This window comes from Triticum urartu, chromosome 2A, assembly GCF_056163025.1.
Source record: "Triticum urartu cultivar PI428250 chromosome 2A, HENAU_Tu73, whole genome shotgun sequence".
In the NCBI taxonomy this organism is placed as follows: domain Eukaryota; kingdom Viridiplantae; phylum Streptophyta; class Magnoliopsida; order Poales; family Poaceae; genus Triticum; species Triticum urartu.
The window spans coordinates 729,810,647-729,835,437 of record NC_141874.1 but is presented as its reverse complement, the minus strand read 5'-3'; the positions used below and the strand labels follow the sequence as shown (position 1 = coordinate 729,835,437).

The window sequence follows — 24,791 nt, the reverse complement described above, 5'->3', positions numbered from 1 at the left end:
ATATGGACATCGCAGTTCATTCCACGTTGCAGTATCTCACGCGGTTTCCACCGTATTGCCCTGATTTTGGTCCTGGACCCCCGTGGTCGTCCATGTTGTAGTGCATAGCTCGCACCTTAAGGGGAGCATTTTGGAACTGGTTGCAACAAGTGCCACCTCACCTCAGGTAACATTTTGTACCATGAAGCGTGCCCTTACCGACCATTTATTTATCATTTTTCTTTGCCACTCTATTATTGCATTGCATTTATTCCTTTTGTTTCTCAAAATCTAAAAAACACAGGCCCTCGTCGTCGACCACCATTAATGATGGTGAATGTATTAATAGACCCCACCCGTAACACTATTTTTTAATGAACACAGCTCATGATACGGCACAGATTTTTGTTGTAAGCTATGGGTGCGCGTACTATAGCACTTTTTATGGCCCGGGCCTGCTCCAGATAACTCCATGCCCTCAGCTATCCAACCATTTACTGTTCTTCTCCCCCCTCACCTGCATTTCACCTACCCAAAAAAAAAAAGAACTGCTTCGCCTCGTCGAAGAACGGATCGAGCTGGTGCCAGATGCTGAGCGGCAGGTCCGGCACACATCTCCCACGGGCGCACCCTGTGTGGGCTCGTTAAGCTTCCCAACAACAGTCCTTCAACCTCTCCCACACCGTCCCGCTCCACATCCACCAGGTAAGTTGAAGTCTAGATGGAGTAGTTTCTTTTTGGGTAAAGATTTGTTTTGCTAGATCTGTGAATCGATGTGCCTAGTCATGGCTTTATCCCAACCAACAATATCACAGTTTTGGGTTTGTTGACCCAGCGATCTGTTAGAATAGATGCGTTTTTTCTGAACCAATTTGATTCAATCAAAAATATTTCAACACAGGTTTTCCCCCCCTTTTCCCAGACTGGTATCAATGGCAGGAATGTTCTGGCTGATGCAACTCTTACCTCTCGCATATCGATCCAGAAATTTTGTTGTCTAGTCTCACAGTTTAGCAATTTCAAACGCGGGCTTGTCACCGAGACTGGATTTGGTGGACTCATGCATTTGAAAATTACCCACAAGCTCAATTTGAAATTCAGTTCTTCACTGATGGTGAGAGTAGATCCCGAGCAATGCATCTTAGCACTAGATCAAACCAGGAAAATACCAATCACAGAACAAGAAATAAATGATGCCTTTGGTCTGCCCCAAGGTAGTAGGATTACTCCCCCAGGACATACAGACTTATCGGAAGTATGCATAGAGTTCAACAGACTGGACTCAAGCATTAGTACAAAAGGGGTACACAGCCTGAAGGCCGCTGAATTCATAGTATCGAAGCCATTAGACGAGAATTCAAGCAGAGTCAATTGCGAATGCTTCAAGGTAGTAGGATTATTCCCCCAGGGCATTTTTCAAATGTGCGGAATCAATGTACTCTAGCTTGCCTTGCAATTCTATTGGATGGACTAGAGCATACCCCACGGTAATGACTGAAAAGTTCTCAAGGTAATATCAAGACCCCCCATTTTGATCTTATGATTTAGCCAAGCTTCATAAAACAAGAAGGAATATACTTACGTTAGCTTGCTCGCTCTGCAGTGAGCAGTCAGGCATTTGTTCGATTTACATCACGAGGAAATACCGACGGCGACAATCTTCAGAGCCCGACCACAAAGGTATCTAGATGAATTTTGTACTGGAACAAGTCCATACCACAGAGTATTCACGTTCATTGTACATTCCAACAGGAAACACATAGCATTGGCACGCATCGCCACCCTGCACGAAATTCTGAAGCTTGAACGGAACCGATCCGATGCACATAACACAGCGGTGCAGCATATCAGATCATCTATAAACACTCTGTGGTCATCTTTTCGGAGTTCAGCATGTCAGTATTCAGGAGAGGAATGTACCCTAGTCGGCTTTGATATATTTTTCAGAATTATTTTCGGTCACGCCCGTCCCTGACAACATTCAAGATTTCTTGCATTTTCTTCTAGCTGTGAACTCGGTGCAATATACGATTTTTGTTCAAACGCATACAATGCTTAAAAAATATAACTAAACCAGACATTACAGCCAGCAAGCCCCACGGGCCATACACATACATATTGGTACGCTTTGTTCAAACGGATACAATGCTTGAGAAATATAATCCAAGCATACACTAGAGCAAGCAAGTCCCATGATAACAACCGTGTTCGATTGCATTCAGGCTAGACATATTCTAACAAATTCACCAGATCAGCTTTCAGTCTCCAAAATGGATGAGGACGCTAGCGCCGATCACTATGCACGCTAGCAGTGCGAACAGCATCATCTTACGTTGCCGCTGCAGCCTGGATATTGCTACCCGCATGGCATCTAGTTCACCCTCTCCACCATCAATCAGCAAATTTCTTCACGGACTAGAACAACTTCAGCAACTGATCGAGCATGCTGGTGATGATCCGGATGCGCACTTTGTTGGGGTGGCGAGCACATCCAGATCACGATCGCACGATGTGAATCCGTGCGGGATCAAGCTTGAAGGAGATCTACAAAAGCCATATCATTGACAATCGATAGTAAGTTTGGGACTATAACCTAAGCAACTGCAAATTTCAATATGTACCTTAGATTTCCTTCCATGGCGACAAACTCCATTAACATCTGAAGTTTGTCGAATGGCAGATCGGCGCTCCTCGCGTGTTTTTTGTGTTGTGACGATGACCACCACCCCACACACTAAAGATATAGAGAACCGGTGCCACTGCTCACCCGAAACTAGTGGGGTCTATCAGAGTCCAGTCTCCAGTGCGATATCAGCATTTAAGCTCCGGCACAATGTGTGCGAAGAACAGATACCACTCTCAGCTCGAACTAGTTCCAAACCTAGGATAGGTTAAGAATGCACGGTGGCACACATATAGCTGCGCATGTTATACTGGACCAAGGCACGGGTATTATGCTCTGTAGGACGAATAGTATATTGTCAGTTGCAGTAGCTATATAACAGGCTGGCAGACCTTAGTTACATCTCGATGCACGCCACGAACGCGGCAGATAAAGTGCACCGTTGACAATAATGAGTTCCGCTCTCAGTTGTCCATATTGTCCATATTGTCCAGTTCCGCTCTCAGCACTCCGAGGCATTTGTCCATGTTGCAAGGGTGCAATGAGTTCCGCTCTCAGTTGTCCCAATGTATCGTGTGCTTGTATCTTTCAACTCGCCAGTTGGCAATAATGGATCAATTTGGAAAAATACAAGTTCCTCTAAAAAATAATGATTTTTCTATGGTGTCTTTGAAGAGGAGTTATCCCGACCAAGGACGATCTTGAAACACGTAGCTGGACGGGAAAACAATGTTATTACTCACAAATCACCACTACCCTCGCCGACCCTTAGACACTATGATGCCAACGCATCTCTGTCGTAGAAGCCTTGATAAGTAGTGTACCATTTGTGGACATCTGGCCAATTTCCGTCCCACTCCATGTGCACCGACACAGTGGTAGCGCGAGATGACTCAGGGCTGAGGCGGGCTGCCATGATGGATTTGTAGCTCTGTTGCCGGCCCTGATCCTGCGAGAAGAAGTCATGGGAGTGGATACCTAAGGTGAGGTTGTTCTTTGTCATGCACCTTAGTCGCTACACAGACGAAAGAGGCTGATCTTGTATTTATGGAGGCCTTGGTAGTAGTTCATGTTTGTGAGGATTGTCGCTACAGAGACTAAATCTTCAAGATGTTTTATTGTAATTTTAGTGTAGGAGTTATTCTGCAATTTTTGGGTCTATGATCCAAAACATTGTACAAGTAATGGTTGTTGGCTTTGAATAAAATTACACGTGATTTTTTTTAAAGAAATAAGAGAGGCGGACGAGTGGAAAGACCGAGAATGAGGATTTGGGAAAACGCTTAAAATACAATCGCAACAAGTACACGACGCCCTGCCCATTGTCACTCTGATTGATTTGCGAGTATGGCGCGCCATGTAGATGCAGTCAGTCCGAGCAAGGCTTATTAACATGAGCCCCCAAGTTGGTGGACTAATGCCTTTTGCATTTTACAACTTCAGGTTCCATGATAGGAGCAATATCTTGATAAGATATGATGGTATTTATCTCCATCTTAAGTGTTTTCCCCTCTACGTGACATGTTTCTTTTAGACCCAAGATGTTAGTTTATTAACAAAATGAAGACTTACAACGAATCAAAGACGGAATGAACAAACATGACTAGCAAAGAACATTACTGGACTTAAAAGTTATATTAGAACACTCTAATTTAGTCATCTCTAGCTCCACCAATCACATCCTGATGTTCTTCTTCGCACTTGGAAAACAAACCGCATAAGACCATACATGCACAAGATTAACCAACTTCGAAAGTTTTGAATAGCCACATCAACCGTCCACCGTCAGTGGTGAAAATCTTAAACCATTGAATGCACCGTACCTAAAGACACATCCTCATAAGGCAGGTTATCAAACCAACACTTCATTGCCAAATTGTTGAAAGAAAAGACCATGATCACACTATGATGAAATGTTTTTTTTCCCAAAATACCACTATCTCACCGATGTTGGCCGCGAAAGCTAGACATGCCAGGATGAGGATGGAGTTTGCAAACGATAATTACTTATTCCACACTATGTCGCCCCCACCTTGGCTACCCCACCGCCAAGGATGCACAAAATTAACATAGAAAGTTTTAATCTACACAGGATCCAGATCCCCGGTCTCAGTGACAAGAAGTCTGACGGGGAGGAGAACCAACGTACTGGGCGAGGAGATTGTTGGTGGCTAGGGTTTGTCACGTGGCATGCTTTAGATACAAGTGAGTTGGAGTATGACTGTATGAGAGTACCAAATTGCCTCATTTGTAATTCTAAATGCATCGTACTATTTAAAAATCCCTCCTATTTTGTTCAATCTTACCTATGTTTGCTTTCTCACCTCCTTCTCTCCCTATTTGATTTTTTCCTCTCCCATATCTGATTTTCCATCGGGTTTTCTTGACAGACGCCTTAACTGCCCCACCTCTTATTTACTTACCAAATAAATTTTTGTCTTCTGTGATAATCATATTTCTTTTGCATAACCAAATTAATATGGGCAGATAAATCATGGGTTAACCTATTTATGCCTGTTGCAATGCATGGAAATTTTCATTTTTAGTATAAATTTGCATACGTTAATCAAACTCATATGGGAAAAGACCTTGGACAACTGGCTATCTTGTGACCAAGAAAAATTGAGCCACAAATTTACGGAATTGCTTTACACACGACATTGTCTGCACGATCCGCGAGCGATGCGTCCTCCTCAACATCGCTTCCTGCATGCATGCTAGCTCTTAACTCTGTCAAGTAGGATCGTGCAGGCGTCGGCCGGTAAATTTATCGTCCGTGTAGCAGCGCTTACAAATTTAAGAGCACATACATTTATTTGGACTTGTAGACACATAAGTTTAAAGCTTGTCAACAATACCAGATAGATACACGATAATGCATCATAGTATTGGAATTCAACATACAAGTTCATTGATCTTTAATGTTTGTAATTTGAATTAATTTTCTATATCTAAATATAAGCCACTCTCTAGTGTGTTTTCTTTTGCGAAAAATGACCCAAATAATACTATAAAGGTTCATAAGATGTACAAAGCATCCCAAACGCAACAATGATTACATCAAGGACTTTGCACCACCTAGAGCAAGCTACCGACACACCGTTTCACTGTTTCCCTATAGGAGTCGCTTAATCTTGTCGATAACAGCCGGAAAGTCTTAGTGCACGTGTACCTAAGGACCTGCGCCTCATAGCCGCAGTCATCAAATTGAACCCTTGAATCAATCTAAAGCGCCCGACGCAAAATCTCGTCGTCGCACACAAACGACGAGAAACCCTAATCCCGGTGACCCAAGGAAACGACGGAAATCTAGGCCATAGCTCCGTTGATTCCGTCCCGATGGACAAACTCGAGGTGAATCAGAGCCGAAAAGACTAGCTCAAAGATGAAACGCCACCATCCACCCAAATAGCGCCCCTACGAGAAAAAACCTAACCTAAACTACTAGCCGGAGACGGAGCACTGGGATCCTCTCTCGCCACCGGTCACCTAACCTAAACTATTAGTCAGAGCCGAGGCACTGGGATCCTTTTCCTGCCATTGGCCGCTCCATGGGTTCATTGATGAAGCTTGGAGAGGATGATTGCCTTATCAATCGCAACCGCCAAAGGGAAAAAGAAACCTCCTATCAGGGATGTAACGATTCTTACTTCTCTGAAGGGTGGCATCAAGTGGCACTTTGGCACCTTCCTAGATCACGCCTATGGGTGTGACATCTGAGCCATGCCGCTTGGACAGTGTGCAAAGACCAAGGGAGATGTTCTTTTATTTTCTTTTGGACAGAGATGTGTTCTGTTTAATTATATAGAAAATACCCCCTTCGTCTTAAAATAAGTGTCATAACTTCAGTATAATTTTATATTAAAATAAGTTAGTACAAAGTTGAGACAATTATTTTGAAACGGAGGGGGTACTACACTAACAAGCCATATATCTAGACATTAGTGTAATCATCTAGTCACCATCATCAGCAGAATTATGCAGAAACCAGACAGCACCCACGATAAATCCAGGAGCTATCAACAATGTGATTTGGCCTTATTTAAGGAGCTACCAACACAATGTGTTCTGAACAAGATTGCACAGAACGATGCCGGAAGGAGATAAAAAGAGTTGACTGACATATTCAAATCTTGAGGCTTTCGCCACTCAGGTACAATTATGTTAGCGAAACATCTGTTCGATCAACTCCACAGAAGCAAAGCAACGGTGACAACAAAGTTCCCTCTAATCGCTCCTACAAGCCCACACATTGTGATCGTGTGGGGCATTTTTAACTCTAAGGAAAGTTTCCAGAACACAGTGAAGAACAGGCACATCTCATTGCATGGTGACTAAAGCAGCCGCGTCGAAGGGCTTCACTTCTTCCTCTTCTTCGGGGGCTGGAGCGAGTCCTCGTCATCGTCCTCCTCATCATCGTCGTTGTCCTGGTCGTCATCCTCCTCTTCTACTCCATCCTCATCGTCTTCAGCAGCGACATCGTCGTCATCATCGTTGTCGTCCTCATTGTCATCATCATCGTCATCATCATCATCGTCGTCACCTCCTCCACCGTCCTGCTCCTCTTGTTCTTCCTCATCATCCTCGCCATTCTCCTCACCCTCGCCTATTTGTTTCTTCTTGGCGTCACTGGCCTTGGGGTTGTCATACTCCTCTCCTTCCGAGATTTCCTCTTCGCCCTCCGCGAAGTCACCATCCTCATCCCCGTCATCATCTTCGCCATCTTCATCACCAGCATCAGTAGGGGCAGATTCATCGCCCCTCTTTCCACCCATCTTGAAGTCTGGCATGCCACAAATAATGCCCTGTACAAGGATCAGGCAAACATAGTTAAGTCAAAAAACCAGCATCCAGACCAAAGCTTGAAACAAAACTGAAAAACCCACAAGCACAAACAGCATCCAGACCAAAGCTTGAAACAAAGCTTAAAAACCCACAAGCACAACACAAGAACAAAGGATTAGTAAAGTGGCCAAAAGCTAGTAAATAACGAGGGGCATGGCAGCAGATCATTCCTTTTTCTTAATGGTAAACTTAGCATCTCATATTAGTAAGCAACAAGAGCACAGCTCAATAAACAACAACCCCGTTTGATATCCTAGAACCGGCTGCTGTGTACTGTTTGTGAGCACTTAGCAGTTAAGGAGCAGACCAGCTGAAACTTAAGGCTTGTGAAGCCTGATCTCACCCCTCATGTAAAGAGGCTGAACAACCTCAGTTTTATTATTTATACATAGCTCAGCCAGTTTACCTTCAACCTATCTGTCTTGTGAATCTATTTCAGAGTGCCACAAAGATGGAATATTACAGCCTCCATAACAACAATCATGTGTCCACGCAGTTGCATACCTTGTACTTTTATGCTACTCTGGACCATGCTGTGGTTGGGAGCACTTAAGTGACAAAATCATGTGGTGCTCACTTGCAGCGAAGCCCCTTGGCTTTGTGGACAAACATGGACAGTGACCCTATCACAAATATCTCTAGTCAGAGGACCCCCCACCCCAAATAATTACAGAAAAGTCCCTTGTGTCACTCTCAATGGCGAGCAGGCACAGGCAGGTGGGGCCGCAGGAGCGACAGCTCTAGCGTCAAAGACAGCCTGTCTCACGCTTAAGAAAGTGATTAACCATAGCATAATATGCTATACCGTCTCTTGACTTGACCTAAGCACCTGCTAGCACTGCTGCTTGCAGGTTAAGCAAGCCACACACTGACGAAGTTTTTTCTTCAGAGAGGGAGAGCATCTCTGAAGGCATATTCGCGTGGCCTGTGGGGAGCGAATATTCGGGGCCGAGTGGCAAGGAGCTGTAATAAAGAAGCAAGCAAGGACCAAGGAGCGGGCTGAGGCAGGGGCCCACCCACACGGAACTGAAGGCCACAACCGAAAACTGCAGCCTAGAGCGCACCACACGGTTCCGCATCCGGAAAAGTCCAAGCCATATCTCACTCTCACAACGGTACAAAAGCTGGATGGAACGGCCGTGATATTTTTTTTTCTTTCGCACATCTTTCTTTCATATATAAAAAAATACACGCATGCTACTCGAGGGTGAAAAAAGAACCTCAAAGTACACACGAAAATAGTACGTAGTAAAACGACAGAGAGAGATGTGATTTTTTGTAGCGGGGATTTCGTTTGGTTTTTACCTCGGTGCCGGTGCCGGTGCCGGTGCCGGCGTTGTCGGTGAGCAGGTCGGCGAGGCCGCCGGCGGGGTGCATGGCGGTGTCCATCCGATCCGGACGCGGCTGCAGGGGCTGAACACGTGGGCAGGCAGGAGAAATCAACACACGTCAGTCAGAGATAAGGCTTTACTTTTACCGTTAGTTAGAGGCAGAGGCAGCAGCACACAAGCACAGCAGCAGGAAACCTTAAAACCTCCGCCCGCAACATTCTACTTTCCCAACAAGGTTTGGGCCGGCAGAAAAAAGCGATTCTTCCCAGAGATTTTGTTGCGCCTAATTCTAGCAAAACTCCACCCTATCCTCCGCTACTGGTAGGTCAGAGAAGAGACGTGAAAACACAACTTTTCTCTGAACAGAAAGCTCACAGAAGTGCCAGGGAAAGATAAGAGAGGAAAACGAGTATACAGAAAACGAGAGCACTAGTATTTATTTCTCTCAGCGAGTGAGAAAATCTGTGCTGAATCCTGAAGGTTTCAGACTCTGCAGGTGCACGCAAACGAATTCATAGCACAATTTGCCGTGGACTGTCAGAGCAGAGCAGAGCCTAGAACAGGTGCCAACTCAAACCTTGAGCGGCTAGGGTAAATTACCAGGATGAACAAAAGAGATATGAACAACAAAGATATGATTATGCATACTACCACAAGCAGGTGTAAAAAGCAGTTGAGATGCGTTAATAAAGGCGATGTAAACATGAGAGGTTACCTTGTTTTGAGGAAGCAGAGAGACTACAACAAACCACAGATCTGGAGGTCCGTCTCTGAGGGTATATGAGCGCTCTCAACGGGCACAACTGGCTAGGCCGACTCCATGGCCATGGGAGGGAGGAGAGAAAGAGGATGCTGGAGAGAGAAGGGATAGAGGAGCGGGCAGCACGGGCAGAAGGGGCAGGTGGGCAGTGATGTGTGCGCGGAGGGCAAAGACGTGAATTCTCCACTAACCCGAGGACCGAAGAGAGACTTTGTTCCGCTGGATTGTACAAGGACCCGGTGCATGGCAGGAAATCCGTTTGAGAGAGAGAGAGAGGCGGAAGGAAGGGATAATCATCGTCGGATCAAACGGCCAGATCCCCACCGAGAGCGCCGGTCGTCGTCGCCCGCCCGTTGGGAGCGGAGCGGCCGCACCTGCGGGCCCCGGAAGTCATACACATCGCCGGGTCGGGAGCACGTCGTCGGCGGATTGCGCGTGACGTGTCCCCTCCGCGTCCTTGCACCGCATGGAGTGGTGGGAGCTCTTGAAAAGAAAATGCCTATTTTTTTTAGCATCATTACAGACACAAACACTCATATACAGGCACATACACTCATCCCTATCGCCGGAAATCCTGAAATAAATCTAGGAATAATGCAGGCACCACCCTGGTGAGTTGAGGATACCACTGTCTACCTAACCAACTCAACCACAGGTTGATTCACATTGAAAAAAAAAATGCCTATTGGAAAAGAGCATTGAAGGCCAGCGGCTGTGGTAGGTGAGAACACGGCCGTGACAGATCGGGCAGAGGAGAAATATCTGTGTAACGTCAGGTCAGATCAGGCCCGTTTCTTCACGTAACACGGCAGGTTTAGCACCGGCAGCACGCGTGCTTAACGGCGTCCACGCTGACAGCAAACGGGTCGACGCCGAGGAAATTACGGGTGCAGATTAGCGTTTAGCAGCACAGGAAAGCACCAGGTCACTTTGCATGCTGGATGCTTGTGGGGGGCGGCAAGTCGGCGAATAGGATTCGCAACTTGTGCAAGGCACAAGAAACTTTCGATATCAGCTGCTCATAAACACTCTCGAGTCAGCACCGCTAAAAGAAAGGCTCTAGGTTGCCGGACCCACCGACCGCTCCGTGTGCCACCTAAAAATCGCACTCTGCATAACCAAAACCTCAATCTACCTCTTCTCTCAGAAATCTACCCCCAAACACTTACAGCTGCGCGGTGGTTTTCACTTTGCATAATCGGTGCAGTAAAAATCCAGTCGAGTCGTCAAACTGGAGCTTCCCAGAAAAAATACATCTCAACAAACAGGATACAGAGGACTTGAACAATATAATGCCATGAGAACTGAAGCAATATGATTCCACAGGAAATGAAAACTTGTATAAACTTCGCTTGCTCAACATGTGAATAACTATAGACACGAGTTGCCTAATAATGGTTTTTTCAATCAAATTACCAAAGGCATCGTTCCCAACACCCCAGAACACAAGCTTTATGACAGTAAGAGTGCAGCCATAATGCAGCATAGCCATGCAACCGACTAACTGTTCACACTAAACCTAAATAAACGAAAAAAAAAAGACTCAAAAGCTCATGCGATGACGGTTACGGGTACATTTAAAGCAGCATTACCACCACTACTTGAAAAGGATAAGAGAGGCAAGGCAACTAAGAATATGGGCAAGCAGATAAGTATGTGTTTGTATAGCCAATAAAAGTTTGTTGCTTGTGACATTTCATCACTTCATGGCTCAAAAGGACACAATTCATATCATCATGTACATCATGATTTGGCCAATGACATTACTACTCCCTCCGATCCAAATTAATTGATGCACACTTAACGTCAATTAATATGGATCAGAGGGAGTAATTTAATAGACTGGCACGGTTTTCACATGCAAACTAGCTAGCCTTACCAAATTTATATTCTAGTGCAGGAAAAACATTCAGGCATTAAATTTATCTGTTGGCAGAACCTTAGTACTCCCTCTGTTTTTATTTAGTCTGCATATTAGGTTTGACCGAAGTCAAACTTTGCAAAGTTTGACCAAGTTTATAGAAAAATATATAAACATTTACCATAACAAATCTATATGATGTGAAAGTACATTCAATAATGAATCTAGTGATATTGATTTTTATTGTATATATTAATATTTTTGTTTATAAACTTAGTCAAAACTTACAAAGCTTGACTTTGACCAAAGCTAATATGCGGACTAAATAAAAACGGAGGGAGTAGTATTCAGGAGATGCTTGCCAGAACTATTCATGAGATACTTGCCAGAACCAAACAGATACTATAGCATAGTTATTCCAAAACCATGGTAATTTAATACCTGGGCAATGAATACTTCAGTTGCTAATACCAGAGTCTTTCTCAGTTCGGTTTAGAAAAAGGAGATGCAGAGCACTTCCTCAAATACTAAAAAATACCATTGTATTGGAGAAACACCTGTTTATGGAACTGCTCTATTACTTGATGCCATATGTGCCAGTATTTAAAAAACTAAGCTGCCAAACATAGCCTAAAGCATTGTCAAAACACACTCTGGCAGACAATCAAGAGAACAGGAAAAGAATCTACACTTCAGACATATAGTATGATAAAATTCTTTATTCGAACCTAATTAACTATTTCTGGATCCACGTATTTGTGGCCTTAACATCAAGCATATTTAAACTACGGTTTTGTTGTCACAACAAAAATGGGAAGAACAGAAAGTATGCCTACAAATGTTCAACGATAGATCTTCAAATACATGGAAGCAAAAGCTGAATAACCAGCAGAGAAAATGCCAGATATCGGATAAGCCTCAACTTGGATTGGAAGGGAACGATTTTTATCATTTTTCTAGAGTCCAAATTGTTCGATCAAGCCCGCTACACAAAGCCAACATAACACGACATTGCTTACCAGTATATTTCCGGTGATGTTTGGACTGCTTGGTTAAAATCAAGACCATCAGCAAGAACATGGAGGCAAAACTAGCCTAAACTTGGATTGGAAGGGAATGATTTTTATCATTTTTCAAGCCCAAATTGCTCAATCAAACCCATTATATAAAGCCAACAAAACCCAACATTGTTTACAGACTTCTGGTGAAGTTTGGACTACTTGGTTAAAATCAAGATCATCAGCAAGAACATGGTGGTAAAACAAGCCTAAACTGGGATTGGAAGGGAATGATTTTTATTATTTTTCTAGAGCCAAAATTGTTCAATAAAACCAGCTACAAAAAGCCAACAAAACCCGACAATGTTAACAGTAGATGGACTTCTGGTGATGTTTGGACTAAGATCATCAGCAAAAACATAGAGGCAAAACAAGCCTAAACTTGGATTGGAAGGAAATGATTTACATCATAATTCTAGAGCCCAAATTGTTCAATCAAACCAGCTATACAAAGCCAACAAAACCCGACATTGTTTACCAGTAGACTTCTAGTGATGTTTGGACTGACCAGGTTAAAATCAAGAACATGAAAGCCAAACGAATTATCAAATCATTGCAAATCAAATATCAATTGTTGTTTTTTTGCGGGAAAAAGATATCAATTGTTATAGAATAATTATCTATTTTACTACACGTTTGTAGTTAGCTGATCAGCAAATGTAACACAAGCAATTAACATCATCAGAAATTTGATTCGTTTAGTGTGGTACAACAAAAAGAAATGCCTACCCAGGAAACTAATTATGAAAGGCCAAGGCATGACTGGTTTCGCAAAGAGACTGACCAAACATGAGTTCTGAAAGCTATGCTTTGATCTTTTATAATAACGTTGAAGACACTTAGTTTGCACAGAACATGCTTTCAAGAGGTCATGTTTCTTCTGATGAATTATGATCCGTTAAGAGACTGAATGTCGACACTATCATTAAAGTAAACAGGACCCACTTTAAGAGGCAACTTCCAAGGAGAATAAAGCTCCCTATAATTGAAGATTTTAAAGGCCACAGCTGTCAAACTCCGCGTCAAGCGAGAAATTACCAGGACAAATGCAAAAGAGATGAATATCACATTCCTCCAAATCCCACTGCAATGTCAACCAGAATGGTTTGATAAAATTCTACATTCGAATCTACTTCACTATTTCTAGATGCGCCTATTTCTTACCTAACATCAGACATATTTAAACTACGTCGCTGTTGTCATAACAAAAATGGAAAAAATGGACTACTGTGCAACATCAACTTCAGCTACTGCATCCAGGATTTTGCTACATACTCCCTCCGTTCCTAAATATTTGTCTTTTTAGAGATTTCAAATGGACTACCACATACGGATGTATATAGACATATTTTAGAGTGTAGATTCACTCATTTTGCTCCGTATGTAGTCACTTGTTGAAATCTCTAGAAAGACAAATATTTAGGAACGGAGGGAGTACAAACCAAGAAGCTGAATAACATGCAGAGAATATGATGGATATCAGATAATTCTCTACTTGGATTGGAACGCAATGATTTTTATCATTTTTGTAGAGCCCAAATTGTTAATCAAACCCACTATACAAACGCAACATAAGACGGCATTGTTTACCAGTACACTTACGGACTGCTTGGCTGAAACCAGGAGCACCAGCAAAAACAGCGAGGGAAAAAGAAGATCAAATCATTTCAAAAAAAATGAATATACCATATAACCAAATAATTAATCAATTTAAGAACCTACTTACGAAAAGCCCAGGCACAACTGGTTGCGCAATTTGACTTAACAAACATGAGTTCAAGATACTTTTTAAAGAACATGCCTCGAAGAGAATGTTCCTTATGAATTACGATCAGTTTCTCAACTGATCGTTGAGTTGGCTATAGGTGTTGTGCGCGGGCGTGCACCAAGCCTGACACCTGTGTCCAAGCCCTGTGCTCTGCAGTGGGCCTCATGGTTGTCTCTCCTTAAGGCCTCATTCGGTTTGGAGGATTTTCGTAGGAAAAACATAGGAATAAGGATTCCAGAGGAAAATTTCCTATGTATGCATTCGGTTTGTAGGAAATGCATGCAGGAATTTCGTAGGAATACTACTCATTTCCCGTGTTTTTGGAGGAAACTACACATCCACTCAAAGCTCATTTTACGCGTAGGAACGAGGCAAGCCATCCTATCATATTCCTATACTACTCCTAATTCCTACGTTTTGATTTCCTCCAAACCGAATGAGCCCTAACTATAAAGCCACCACAGCTAGCACCTATTGGTCTAGTTTCTTTTAATGAATTATTATGATCAGTTGATCACCACCCTTAAATGCACACCGCCGATTTGAGATTGTATATAATGTGGCGCGCTTTAAACCGATGTCTCATGGCTAAAGTAAAACAGTGGACACTTTAAGAAGCAACTTCCAAGAGAATAAAGCTCCCTATAATTGAAGATTTAAAAGTCCACAGCTGTCAAACTCAACCTCAAGCCAGAAATTACCAGGATGGATGCAAAAAGATATGGATATCCCATTCCTCCAAATCCCACTGCAACTGCAACCAGAATGAGATCAAGTGCCCAGAAACCATTCGACATTATCATTAAGACCAGACGACATCCCAAGTAGCCAAATACAGATACTTCAGTACATGAAACCAACTACAGAACTATAAGGTACATGATGAAGTTGCAACTGGAAAAGTACATAGTTGGCAATAGAAACAACATAAATACTTCAAGAAAGTTCCTTCTGCAAATACTGCCACAAAGGTATCTGATTCGAAAGCATCTGACAGTAAAAGTCAACAGCCCTTCTGCAATACTTCGGCACCAACACAGGTTCAAAATCCATCCGAATGCAAAACCACACGAACGAACCACGACCAGCAGATGCCAAACTAAAAACATATAGGGAGAATCAATCAGAAATCTATAGAGCAAAATCACCAACTCAGATAGAATGCATAGAGATTGAAAGAACTCAAATCAATAGTAGTGAGTGTGGCATTGGAATGGAAGAGGCTGTGAGTTGATATACCTAGTGCTGTCAATAGCCACCCTGAAAACCAGTGCCACCAATCTGGGTATTGGACACTTGGCCCTGCCCAGCAGCCCCAGCCTGATAACCACCAGCAGCACCAGTGGCCGCTGCAGTTGTGCCCGTTTGGGAAGCTGCTTGGCCGACCTGAAACCCAGCAGAAGTGGGGAACCCAGGTGTCCCCTGAAAACCAGGAGGCCCTCCTTGATATGCTGCAGCTCCCTGAAGACCTGCTGCATTTGGAAAATTGACGCCAGCAGCCCCAAACCCTTGTGTCCCAAAGCCCTGAGCTCCAAAACCAGGAATGCCAGATTGCCCCCCGGCGCCCAATGCAGCAGCAGCAAAAGCTGGATTTAGCGATGCAAGCATGGCTGGGTTCTGCATCGCGGCTGCCATCATGGCCAGCATTGCAGTATTGGGCTGCGCAAACGCTTGCTGCTGTGCACCCATCCCCAGCAAGGCAGCTTGCTGGGCGAACCCCATGTCATGAACAGCAGCGGCACCATACGCTGATGGATCATATGGATTAATGGCGGCAATAGAGGGCACGGTCATTTGTGTAGAAGCAGCGGTGGCATTGGCATTGTTAGCACTCGAGTTGGACCCGGATGAGCCCTTTGTCCTCCCATCTATGGCCTTCTGCACATTGAGCATCTTGCCATCAAAATTCCTCATAGGCTCCTCCAGGGCGCGGCGAGCACTGTCCACAGACTTGTAAACAAACAGCGCAAACCCCTTGGGCTTGCCGGTGCTCTTGTCAAAGCCCAGCGGCCCCTCTTCAATCTCACCAAACTGCGAGAAGTACTCATAGAGGCGATTTACATCAACATCAGCGTGCACGTTGCCAACAAAGATCTTGCGCTGCATGTTGTCAGGCAGCGAGGAGGAGGAAGCGGGGGCGTTGTTGTTGGTGGTGCCTGAGCTGGCGTTGGCGTTGGAGCTAGGGTTATGGGACTGGGAGGCCGGGGGTGCAGGGCCCGAGGCGGCGAGGTGGCAGAAGGCGAGGCGGCCGCCGATGTCGAGCTGGGGGCGGCGGAGGGCGCGGAGCGCCGAGGTGCGGGACTGGTAGAGCACGAAGCCGTAGCCCTTGGACTTGCCGGACTGCTTGTCGGTGATGACGCGGCAGTCCTCGAGCTCGCCGAAGCGGGAGAAGGCGGAGCGGAGGTCCTCGACGCCGGCGCCCCAGCCGAGGCCGTGCACGAAGAGCTTCCTGCTGGCGGGGTCGGACTCGGCGGCGCGGCGCACGGCCGCCATGGTGGCGGGGCTCGCCTCGGCGGCCGCGCGGAGCAGGGCCACGAGCTGCTCCCGGGAGAGCGGCTCGAGCAGCTTGGTGACGTCCTCCTCCTCGTAGTCGTAGGCGAGGTCCTCCTCCTCCAGGGCGGCGGCGGCGGCGGCGTCCGCGGCCGGCTCCGGGGGGTCGTCGGTGATGGGGTAGTAGATGGTCCCGACGCGGGGCTTCTGCTCGGGCTTCTCGTGGTGGGCGGCGGGGTCGGCGCCGGCGGCCGCCGCCGGATCCGCCTTCCGCTTCTTCGGCGCCATGGGGGCGGGGAGGGGGGAGGCGAGCTAGGGTTTTAGGCGCAGGTGCGGGGTGGAGGCGGAGGCGCAGATTGGGATTTCCAGACACGCTGTCACGGGCGAGCCGAGAGGATTGGGGTTGGACTAATAGCGTGTGGGACACCGGGCACCGGCGGCGGCGGCGCGCGGCCCATGAAAACCTGGGCCGGTTTGTAGGGGGGCAGAAGACGGCCATGGAGAGCCCATTCATTTATCATAACCTTAGGCCCTGTTTGGATGCCATCATTGTGATGGAAGAACTGAATTGAGTGACCAACTGACCATAGCAAGTGGGAATTGTAATGGGCTTCGATTCATCACATCAAAAGGAAACAAATGGGCTTCGATTCCAGTTGTGTTGTTTGCTTGTGAGAGAGTTGGAATCAACTCAGGTGGCCAATTCAAATTCCTGTTTGGAAATAGAAACGGGCCTGGGAAAATAGCATGCTCCGTCCTTTTTCTGGTTTATTAAGCTAAGACTTACCTAAAAAACAAAAGGCTAACCAAAATTCCAGAATCCCAATTTATTAGGCACTAGGGTCATGTCGCAATTTTTTTTATGTCGTTGTACTCCGCGGCCACCATAAATGGTGCTTGTGTAATCTTGACGTCCTTCTTTTATTAGCCATACATGTGTGGTTTGTTAGGCATTAGAGGCGAAGGAGAGGGTGTTCACGTGAAACGAAAACCACAAGCGGGGAGGGGTACATCTGGCACGTGTGGTTCAAATTTACATGCAAAGAAAAGTGAAAATAACCTCCGCCAATAGCATTGATGGTTTCTTCTACAGTCATGTCGCAATTGTTTTATGTCATTGTACTCTGCCGCCACCTTAAATGTGCTCGTGTAATCTTAATTTCTTTATCAATTAGCCATGCATGTGTGGTCTATTAGGCGCTAGGTGGTTAGGAGAGAGCATGCACGTGAAACAGAAACCACAAGAAGGGAGGGGTACATCGACATGTGTGGTTCAAATTTACGAGCAAGCAAAGGTGGAAACATCCGCCGACAATAACCTTGATGGTTTCTCCTAGAACATTTGGCCATGAGTTTCCCTTTCCACTCAAGGACGGGAGGAAAAATTGTTGGATTTGTTATCCGTTTCTTTCGTAAATGGTTTCATTGTTTTCTCTTCTCGGGAGGTTCGAAAAGTCATGTAATCTTGAATCATGTCGCAGTTATTGTATGTCATTGTACTTCGCCACCACCTTAAATGTGCTCGTGTAATCTTAACTTCTTTATTTCTTAGACATGCATGTGTGGTCTATTAGGCGCTAGGGGGTGAGGAGAGAGCATGCACGTGAAAACGGAAACCACAAGCAGGGAGGGGTACATCAGCACATGTGGTTCAAATTTATGTACGAGCAAAAGTGGAAATATTATAGTAACCTTGATGGTTTCTCCTAGAACATTTGGCATGATTTACCCTTTCCATGTCAAGGGAGGGAAAAACGTTAGATTCGTTATCCGTTTCCTCCATAAGTGGTTTCTTTTGTTTTCCCTCCTCAAGCAGCCATCTCACATCTGGAGGTTCGAAACCAAAATCAATGATTTGGAGTGATGTTAGTTTTCATATCAGATATGTATGTTCTCGGTGATGAAGTATTGACAATGTAGGCCATGTCATCATGACTCTATCCTTGTCCAATAATGTGACATCATTGCTGATGTAACGAACGTCGTTGAGCCCGTGGTGTCATTTGCCCTACAAATCGCCAATTGTAGATCTGACACGTTGTTGTCCATCGCTTGGCCATGCTTTTGATTGGGGTCACGTTAATTTTACTATGAAGTTTGGTTTCATTGGTGATTCTTCCGTTTCATTAAGTTGTGGTCTCGATACAATCACTTGACATACATCGATAAGGCATTAGTTCGATAACCTCCAATTTTCAGGAATCGAGGTGAGTGGCTCACATGACACTTTTCAAAACCTCCAAGGTTAGTATAGTCAGTGTGCATGTTAGGTCTTTTGAAGTTCTCTCCCCGGAGGTTTAGAGAAATATCCATACGTGAAAGATGAAACTTGATATGAGACTTTGGATGCCTTCTCTAACTTTGGGTTTTATCATGGATATTTGTTATTCATTTGTGTGGTTTGGTGTATTAGATTGATGTGTGTTATTTCATTAAGAATAAACATGGATCATTAGCTAGAAAAAAGGACCCACCAGAGACGAGTTAATTTTAGAAGTGGTTCTAAATTTGTCTACTTTCTTGCATTCTATGTTTTATGTTATTCTCGATTGATTTTGAGGTTTACAATGTCATGTGGGCAACATGGGTGAAGCCTATGTAAGACATGGACACCATGGCAAGTTGGTTGTGAATAAATTACTTCCGCTTGTCAGCTGAGATCAACGACAAATTACTTTCATATTATCGCTGATGACAGCAATGGCTGCCCCTTCGGAAGGTAAGGTGTCAAAGGAGAGGAAGGTTAAGAAGTCAAGTCCGTCCACCCACTTATGTACTTGGCGATAGTATCCGCATGTACTTATCGTTGTTGTTTTTCCCCATAAACATGTATTGTTGTCTAGACAGTTTTTACTTCCATTGTCACACAATCAACTTATTGTTTAATGTGGAGGTATGGTACATATGATGCACTATGCTCTTTGCATTACCAATACAAACCAGTTGAAACTTCTTTAAACAAAACATCTATACCCAGATATAAGTCATTTGTAGGATAAATAGGGAGTTTATTCCATAGTCCTTCTTTATTTTGATCAAGGATGTTACAAGTCACGTAATACTTTAGTTAGAAAGGGTGCAACAATAAAAAAAAGCAAAATATCTATACCCAGATTTAGGCCAAACTAAAACCCACCAATACAGCACCAGGTCAAACCCTGAGATGCGCAAGGGGGTCGAATAATGCAGGTGGATGGTCAAAAGCACAAGGAATCTACTCATGAGCTGCACCGGTCAATGGACACAGGCTATAGTGAGCCAAAAGGTGCAATGCATGGACGACCGGAGGCCAGCCATGGTGACGCACATATGCACATATATAGTGTCCTTCTCCACGAGGTGAGGTGAGGTGAGGTGTTTTCTGTCCCGGCTCGTGAGCATCGCCTTGTGCCTGCCCAAATAAAGGAAATAATGTGAGGTAGAGAGGGCTCCATTTTTATTGCTGGATGGATGGATACACACTGTATTGTCTACGCGAATTATTGGCCTGGGTGGGACAAAGGTAGGCGGAGGGTGTATATTCGGAGCATGGCCGCCCCCACCATTTCACGCTTTGCAAATGGAACCTCTGTTTCCTGTCTTTCTGAATGAAAAACAAAACACACTTCTTTTTCAGGGGGAAAGAAGAGAAGCTAAGATTCCCTCCATGTTTTGAGCGTTTGACCCTAAAGAACACGGTGAATTGTTCAGGTAAAACTGTGAGGTATATATATACAAACATCTAGCATGTTGTGTAAAAAAAAAGAGTTTGATCTTGTTTGAAAGATGCTAATGTTAGACTCTGAAGCAAATGAATCCAGTGGGTGTTGAACACTGATCCAATAATTGTTTGTCCTCCAGCTCCTCCAGTCTGATCGCTAACCGGCCAAGGTCACCACCGTTGGCACGTTCATGCATGCTGGACCGTCCGTCCACGTTGTTAATGCTGCCCATAATAGTTTACAAGCACGAGCACGCCTAACAGATCAGATATACATGCCTGCTTGCCCAAAGAGTTCAGCTTAGCAGAAACTCTAGAAGTACTCTTGGATTAATATATAAAGGCACACGCAACAGTGAAGTCAAAAGTTTGGCTTCCTTAGCTCGATAGGCAAGAAATGCGTGTCCCTCCTCGGGAGATATGCATGCTAGCTACGCACGAAGTCTTTGGCTCCGACGAACTTGCTCATTGTGTCACATGTTCACACAATCTTAGAATTAATCAACGTGTTAGCAGATGCACATGCAGACGACAAGGTGTGTTTGTACACCTTGTTGCAATCACAAAACAAGAACGTATAGCCACTCTACTGACGTTGGCCGGTACACTTTTTTGGAGAGGATCAGAGAAGAGCATATGCCCGTCGTCGCTGCTGGATCGTACGTCTTGTGTTATGTTACATGTCAATCAGTGTGGCCATCGTGTAGGAGTACACGTACGCACACGGCCTTGACGACGTACCCTCTGAGTGGGACTGCTCCTCGCACCCTAGCTACACATGGGAATAGCTCGATCGTGTCGGCCATCAAGAGTTTTTCCTTCCTTGCAAATGCAAAAGAAATGAAAAGAGACATTCACCATTCGTTGGCGGTCCGTTCGCAGCGCATCACCAAAAGCATCCATCCCGTCGGAACCAAAAGCGGAAGGAGGGGGTGAGCGGTGATGCGGTGAGCCTCACACCTCGCACACCACAAAGAAGAAGAAAAGGAGAGAGAGGGAGAGGGATCACCTCATGCAGGGGCATATGCTGGTCATGCAACCGGTCAGTTGGATCGCCTACAAGTTGCCATGGCTAGCTCACGTACGTGGTACGACGATTTTTTTGGCAACTTGGAGAGATTGCTAGTGGGCTAGCACCGAGGAATCGCTTCCCATGCCCCATGGTGCAAGCCAATAGTCAAGTTCTCCATCTGATAATAGTTCTCCACACAAAATATCACGGCAAGTTGCATGCAGATGCATGCGCTTTGCGCCCCTACTACATCATTCATCAGCTTAATTAGGCCACATCTACTCACTCATCAACACTCCTAAGACGATATAAAGCAAGATCCATTCTCGCTTTGGGATCCGGAATGTATGTTTATGTTTAACCTTCCCTTTCTTGCAATTGAATAACTTATCACCGTCCCCTTTGCTTGATTCTTTTGATCCTGAGGAACAACTAACCACGACAAGCACACAAAGGTAGGTAGCATGCAATGTATATAGGCAAATTGGCATGTACATATGTAGATAGATAGATATAGGGGTCAAGCGCACCACAAAGCTCACGCGAGAATCTTAGTCACTCGCCATTACTTGCTTGCTTCGGTGCACACTTGGTGAAGTGAAATATACCGCCTCCGTTACAAAATAATTGAAGTTATGGGTTTACCATAAGTCAAACTTGTTTAAGTTTAACCAAGTCTGTAGAAAGATATATTAACATCTACGGCACCAAATTAATCTCATGGAATTATTTATGAAATTTATTTTTGCACTCTGTGCATTTGGTGTTGTAGATCTTATCACTTTTATTATAGAGTTTGTCAAACTTAAGCAAATTCGACTTAGGAGTTAGGACAAACATATGTGCAAAGCATGGCGAGCATAGAGACAACCAACCTCTCCTTTAGTTGCTTTCGTTGTGCTCTGCCACCAACTTTCGTATGGGTGTTTTTCTCCTTGCTTTGTCCCAAGTTTTCTCCGCGTCATGCTGCTTTGGCTATATTTATATGTATACCAAGTTGATCTTGTGACCATACCAAATTGATCATAGTAGTGACAATTATCAGTTACCACTGTCCGAGACCAAAGACCAAGCTATGCTGCCAGGTCAAGTGGTACTTCACAACTTAATTGACATATTATAGCTAATTGAACTAAGATCCTACTAGGTCAAGTGGTTCAGCTTAACTCACATAGTAGCTTAATGTGCTTTGTTTTTTGTCATCCTTTTCTGAGGTACTGGTTGGTGACCAAATGGAATGTGGTTTCTTTATATCTAGATACCTTGGGCAAAGTGATAACATAAAACGAAAAGTATGGTTTATCTGAATGGATATTATTTGCTACCCAAGATAACTAGGGGGCTTCATGTTCAATATTTTAGTACCGAGAGCAATGTATTTTACGTGGTAGCATAACACCCCTGCTCTCACGTCTCTCCTCACGGGCGACGGAGGAGGCGGATAACCCTAGTCGCCGCTTTCCCCTTCCAATCCTTTTGCTCCTCGCTGCTACCTAAGGGTGTGTTTGGTTTCAGTCATCGAATGGTACGTCACGGGTCCGACCCGTCCCTGGGCCGCATTCTCGTGTTTCGATGGAAAACGAACTGGAACCCACTCGTTCCCACAAAGAGAATATTCGGCCCAGATCCGTCACGCGCTCGTTCCTACAAATCGGTTGAACGAGGCGGAACGCCCCGTCGTTCTCCTATCGCATATCCCTCTCCCGCACGAGACGCTCGCCTGATGACCCACAAGTATAGGGGATCTATCGTAGTCCCTTTCGATAAGTAAGAGTGTCGAACCCAACGAGAAGCAGAAGGAAATGACAAGTGATTTTCAGTAAGGTATTCTCCGCAAGCACTGAAATTATAGGTAATAAATAGTTTTGTGATAAGATAATTTGTAACGAGCAACAAGTAACAAAAGTAAATAAAGTGCAGCAAGATGGCCCAATCCTTTTTGTAGCAAAGGACAAGCCTGGACGAACTCTTATATAAAGCAAAGCGCTCATGAGGACACATGGGAATTGTCGTCAAGTTAGTTTTTATCATGCTCATTTGATTCGCGTTCGTTACTTTGATAATTTGATATGTGGGTGGACCGGTGCTTGGGTGATGCCCTTCCTTGGACAAGCCTCCCACTTATGATTAACTCCTCTCGCAAGAATCCGCAACTACGAAAGAAGAATTAAGAGAAACTTAACCTAGCATGAAACATATGGATCCAAATCAGCCCCTTACGAAGCAACGCGTAAACTATGGTTTAAGCTTTTGTCACTCTCGCAAACCCATCATCTACATATTACTTCCCAATGCCTTCCCCTAGGCCCAAATAATGGTGAAGTGTCATGTAGTCGACGTTCACATAACACCACTAGAGGAGAGACAACATACATCTCATCAAAATATCGAACGAATACTAAATTCACATGATTACTTATAACATGACTTCTCCCATGTCATCAGGAACAAACGTAACTACTCATAAAGCATATTCATAATCAAGATGAGAGGAGTATTAATTATCATTAAGGCTCTGAAAATATAATCTTTCACCGGATAAACCAACTAGCATCAACTATAAGGAGTAATCAACACTACTAGCAACCCGCAGGTACCAATCTGAGATTTTGGGACCAAGATCGAATACAAGAGATGAACCAGGGTTTGAGAGAAGATGGTGCTGGTGAAGATATTGATGGAGATTGAACCCCCCCCCCCCCCCCGATGAGAGGATCGATGGTGATGACGATGACGATGATTTTCCCCTCCCAGAGGGATGTTTCCCCGGCAGAACAGCTCTGCCGGAGCCCTAGATTGGTTCTGCCTCGAGACATGATACGTCTCCAACGTATCTATAATTTTTTATTGTTCCATGCTATTATATTATCTATTTTGGATGTTTTATATGCATTAATATGCTATTTTATATGATTTTGGGACTAACCTATTAATCTAGAGCCCATGCCAGTTCCTGTTTTTTCCCTTGTTTTAGAGTTTCACAGAAAGGGAAAAACCAACGCAAGCTCAAGAGGTACCATGAAGAATTTCTGGCGCCGTTGTCGGGGAGAGCTACACCAAGCCAAAACATACCAAGTATCCATCATAAACTCTCATCCCTCGCATTACATTATTTGCCATTCGCCTCTCATTTTTCTCTCCCCCACTTCTAAAACAATTTTCGAAAAGATCCGTCTTTCCTTCGCCCCTCTTCTGTTCGTCTTTTTCGCTTGCTTTTTGTGTGCTCGTGTGTTGGATTGCTTGCTTTGTCACGATGGCTCAAGATAATACCAAATTGTGTGACTTTTCCAATACCAACAACAATGATTTTAAGTTTAAGTTGTCATAAGCCAAACTTGTTTAAGTTTAACCAAGTTTGTAGAAA

At 44.5% G+C, this 24,791-nt stretch overlaps 2 protein-coding genes and 1 long non-coding RNA gene across 4 annotated transcripts; 1 reads left to right on the top strand and 2 right to left on the bottom strand.

Annotated features, from left to right (window-relative positions):
• Nucleotides 1–424: 424 nt before the first annotated feature.
• On the top strand, nucleotides 425–1,941 carry LOC125540149 (uncharacterized). The gene is made up of 4 exons (XR_007297219.2): nucleotides 425–684; nucleotides 881–1,489; nucleotides 1,583–1,659; nucleotides 1,732–1,941. It is a non-coding gene; the product is annotated as an uncharacterized LOC125540149 (long non-coding RNA).
• Nucleotides 1,942–6,702: 4,761 nt separating this feature from the next.
• On the bottom strand, nucleotides 6,703–10,062 carry LOC125540147 (uncharacterized). Of its 2 annotated transcripts, none has more exons than XM_087545201.1 (3): nucleotides 9,494–10,062; nucleotides 8,761–8,860; nucleotides 6,703–7,409 (listed from the first exon to the last, which is right to left on the bottom strand). In XM_087545201.1, the coding sequence occupies exons 2-3, from the start codon at nucleotides 8,834–8,836 to the stop codon at nucleotides 6,961–6,963; spliced, it is 525 nt and encodes a 174-aa protein (XP_087401327.1). In that variant the 5' UTR covers nucleotides 8,837–8,860; nucleotides 9,494–10,062; the 3' UTR covers nucleotides 6,703–6,960. The 2 variants fall into 2 exon arrangements, with proteins under 2 accessions (XP_087401327.1, XP_048559695.2); XM_048703738.2 differs by having other exon boundaries at nucleotides 6,703–7,407; nucleotides 8,753–8,860; nucleotides 9,494–10,061.
• Nucleotides 10,063–15,001: 4,939 nt separating this feature from the next.
• On the bottom strand, nucleotides 15,002–17,115 carry LOC125540146 (uncharacterized). The gene is made up of 2 exons (XM_048703737.2): nucleotides 15,465–17,115; nucleotides 15,002–15,324 (listed from the first exon to the last, which is right to left on the bottom strand). The coding sequence occupies exon 1, from the start codon at nucleotides 17,001–17,003 to the stop codon at nucleotides 15,474–15,476; it is 1,530 nt and encodes a 509-aa protein (XP_048559694.1). The 5' UTR covers nucleotides 17,004–17,115; the 3' UTR covers nucleotides 15,002–15,324; nucleotides 15,465–15,473.
• Nucleotides 17,116–24,791: the final 7,676 nt, after the last annotated feature.

Excerpts from the sequence above, each read along its gene's own strand:
- LOC125540147 (XM_048703738.2), bottom strand. The coding sequence starts at position 8,836 with ATGGACACCGCCATGCACCCCGCCGGCGGCCTCGCCGACCTGCTCACC. Across the intron at positions 7,408-8,752 it reads GCACCGGCACCGGCACCGAG|GGCATTATTTGTGGCATGCC; the intron begins GTAAAAACCAAA and ends ATCCTTGTACAG.
- LOC125540146 (XM_048703737.2), bottom strand. The coding sequence starts at position 17,003 with ATGGCGCCGAAGAAGCGGAAGGCGGATCCGGCGGCGGCCGCCGGCGCC.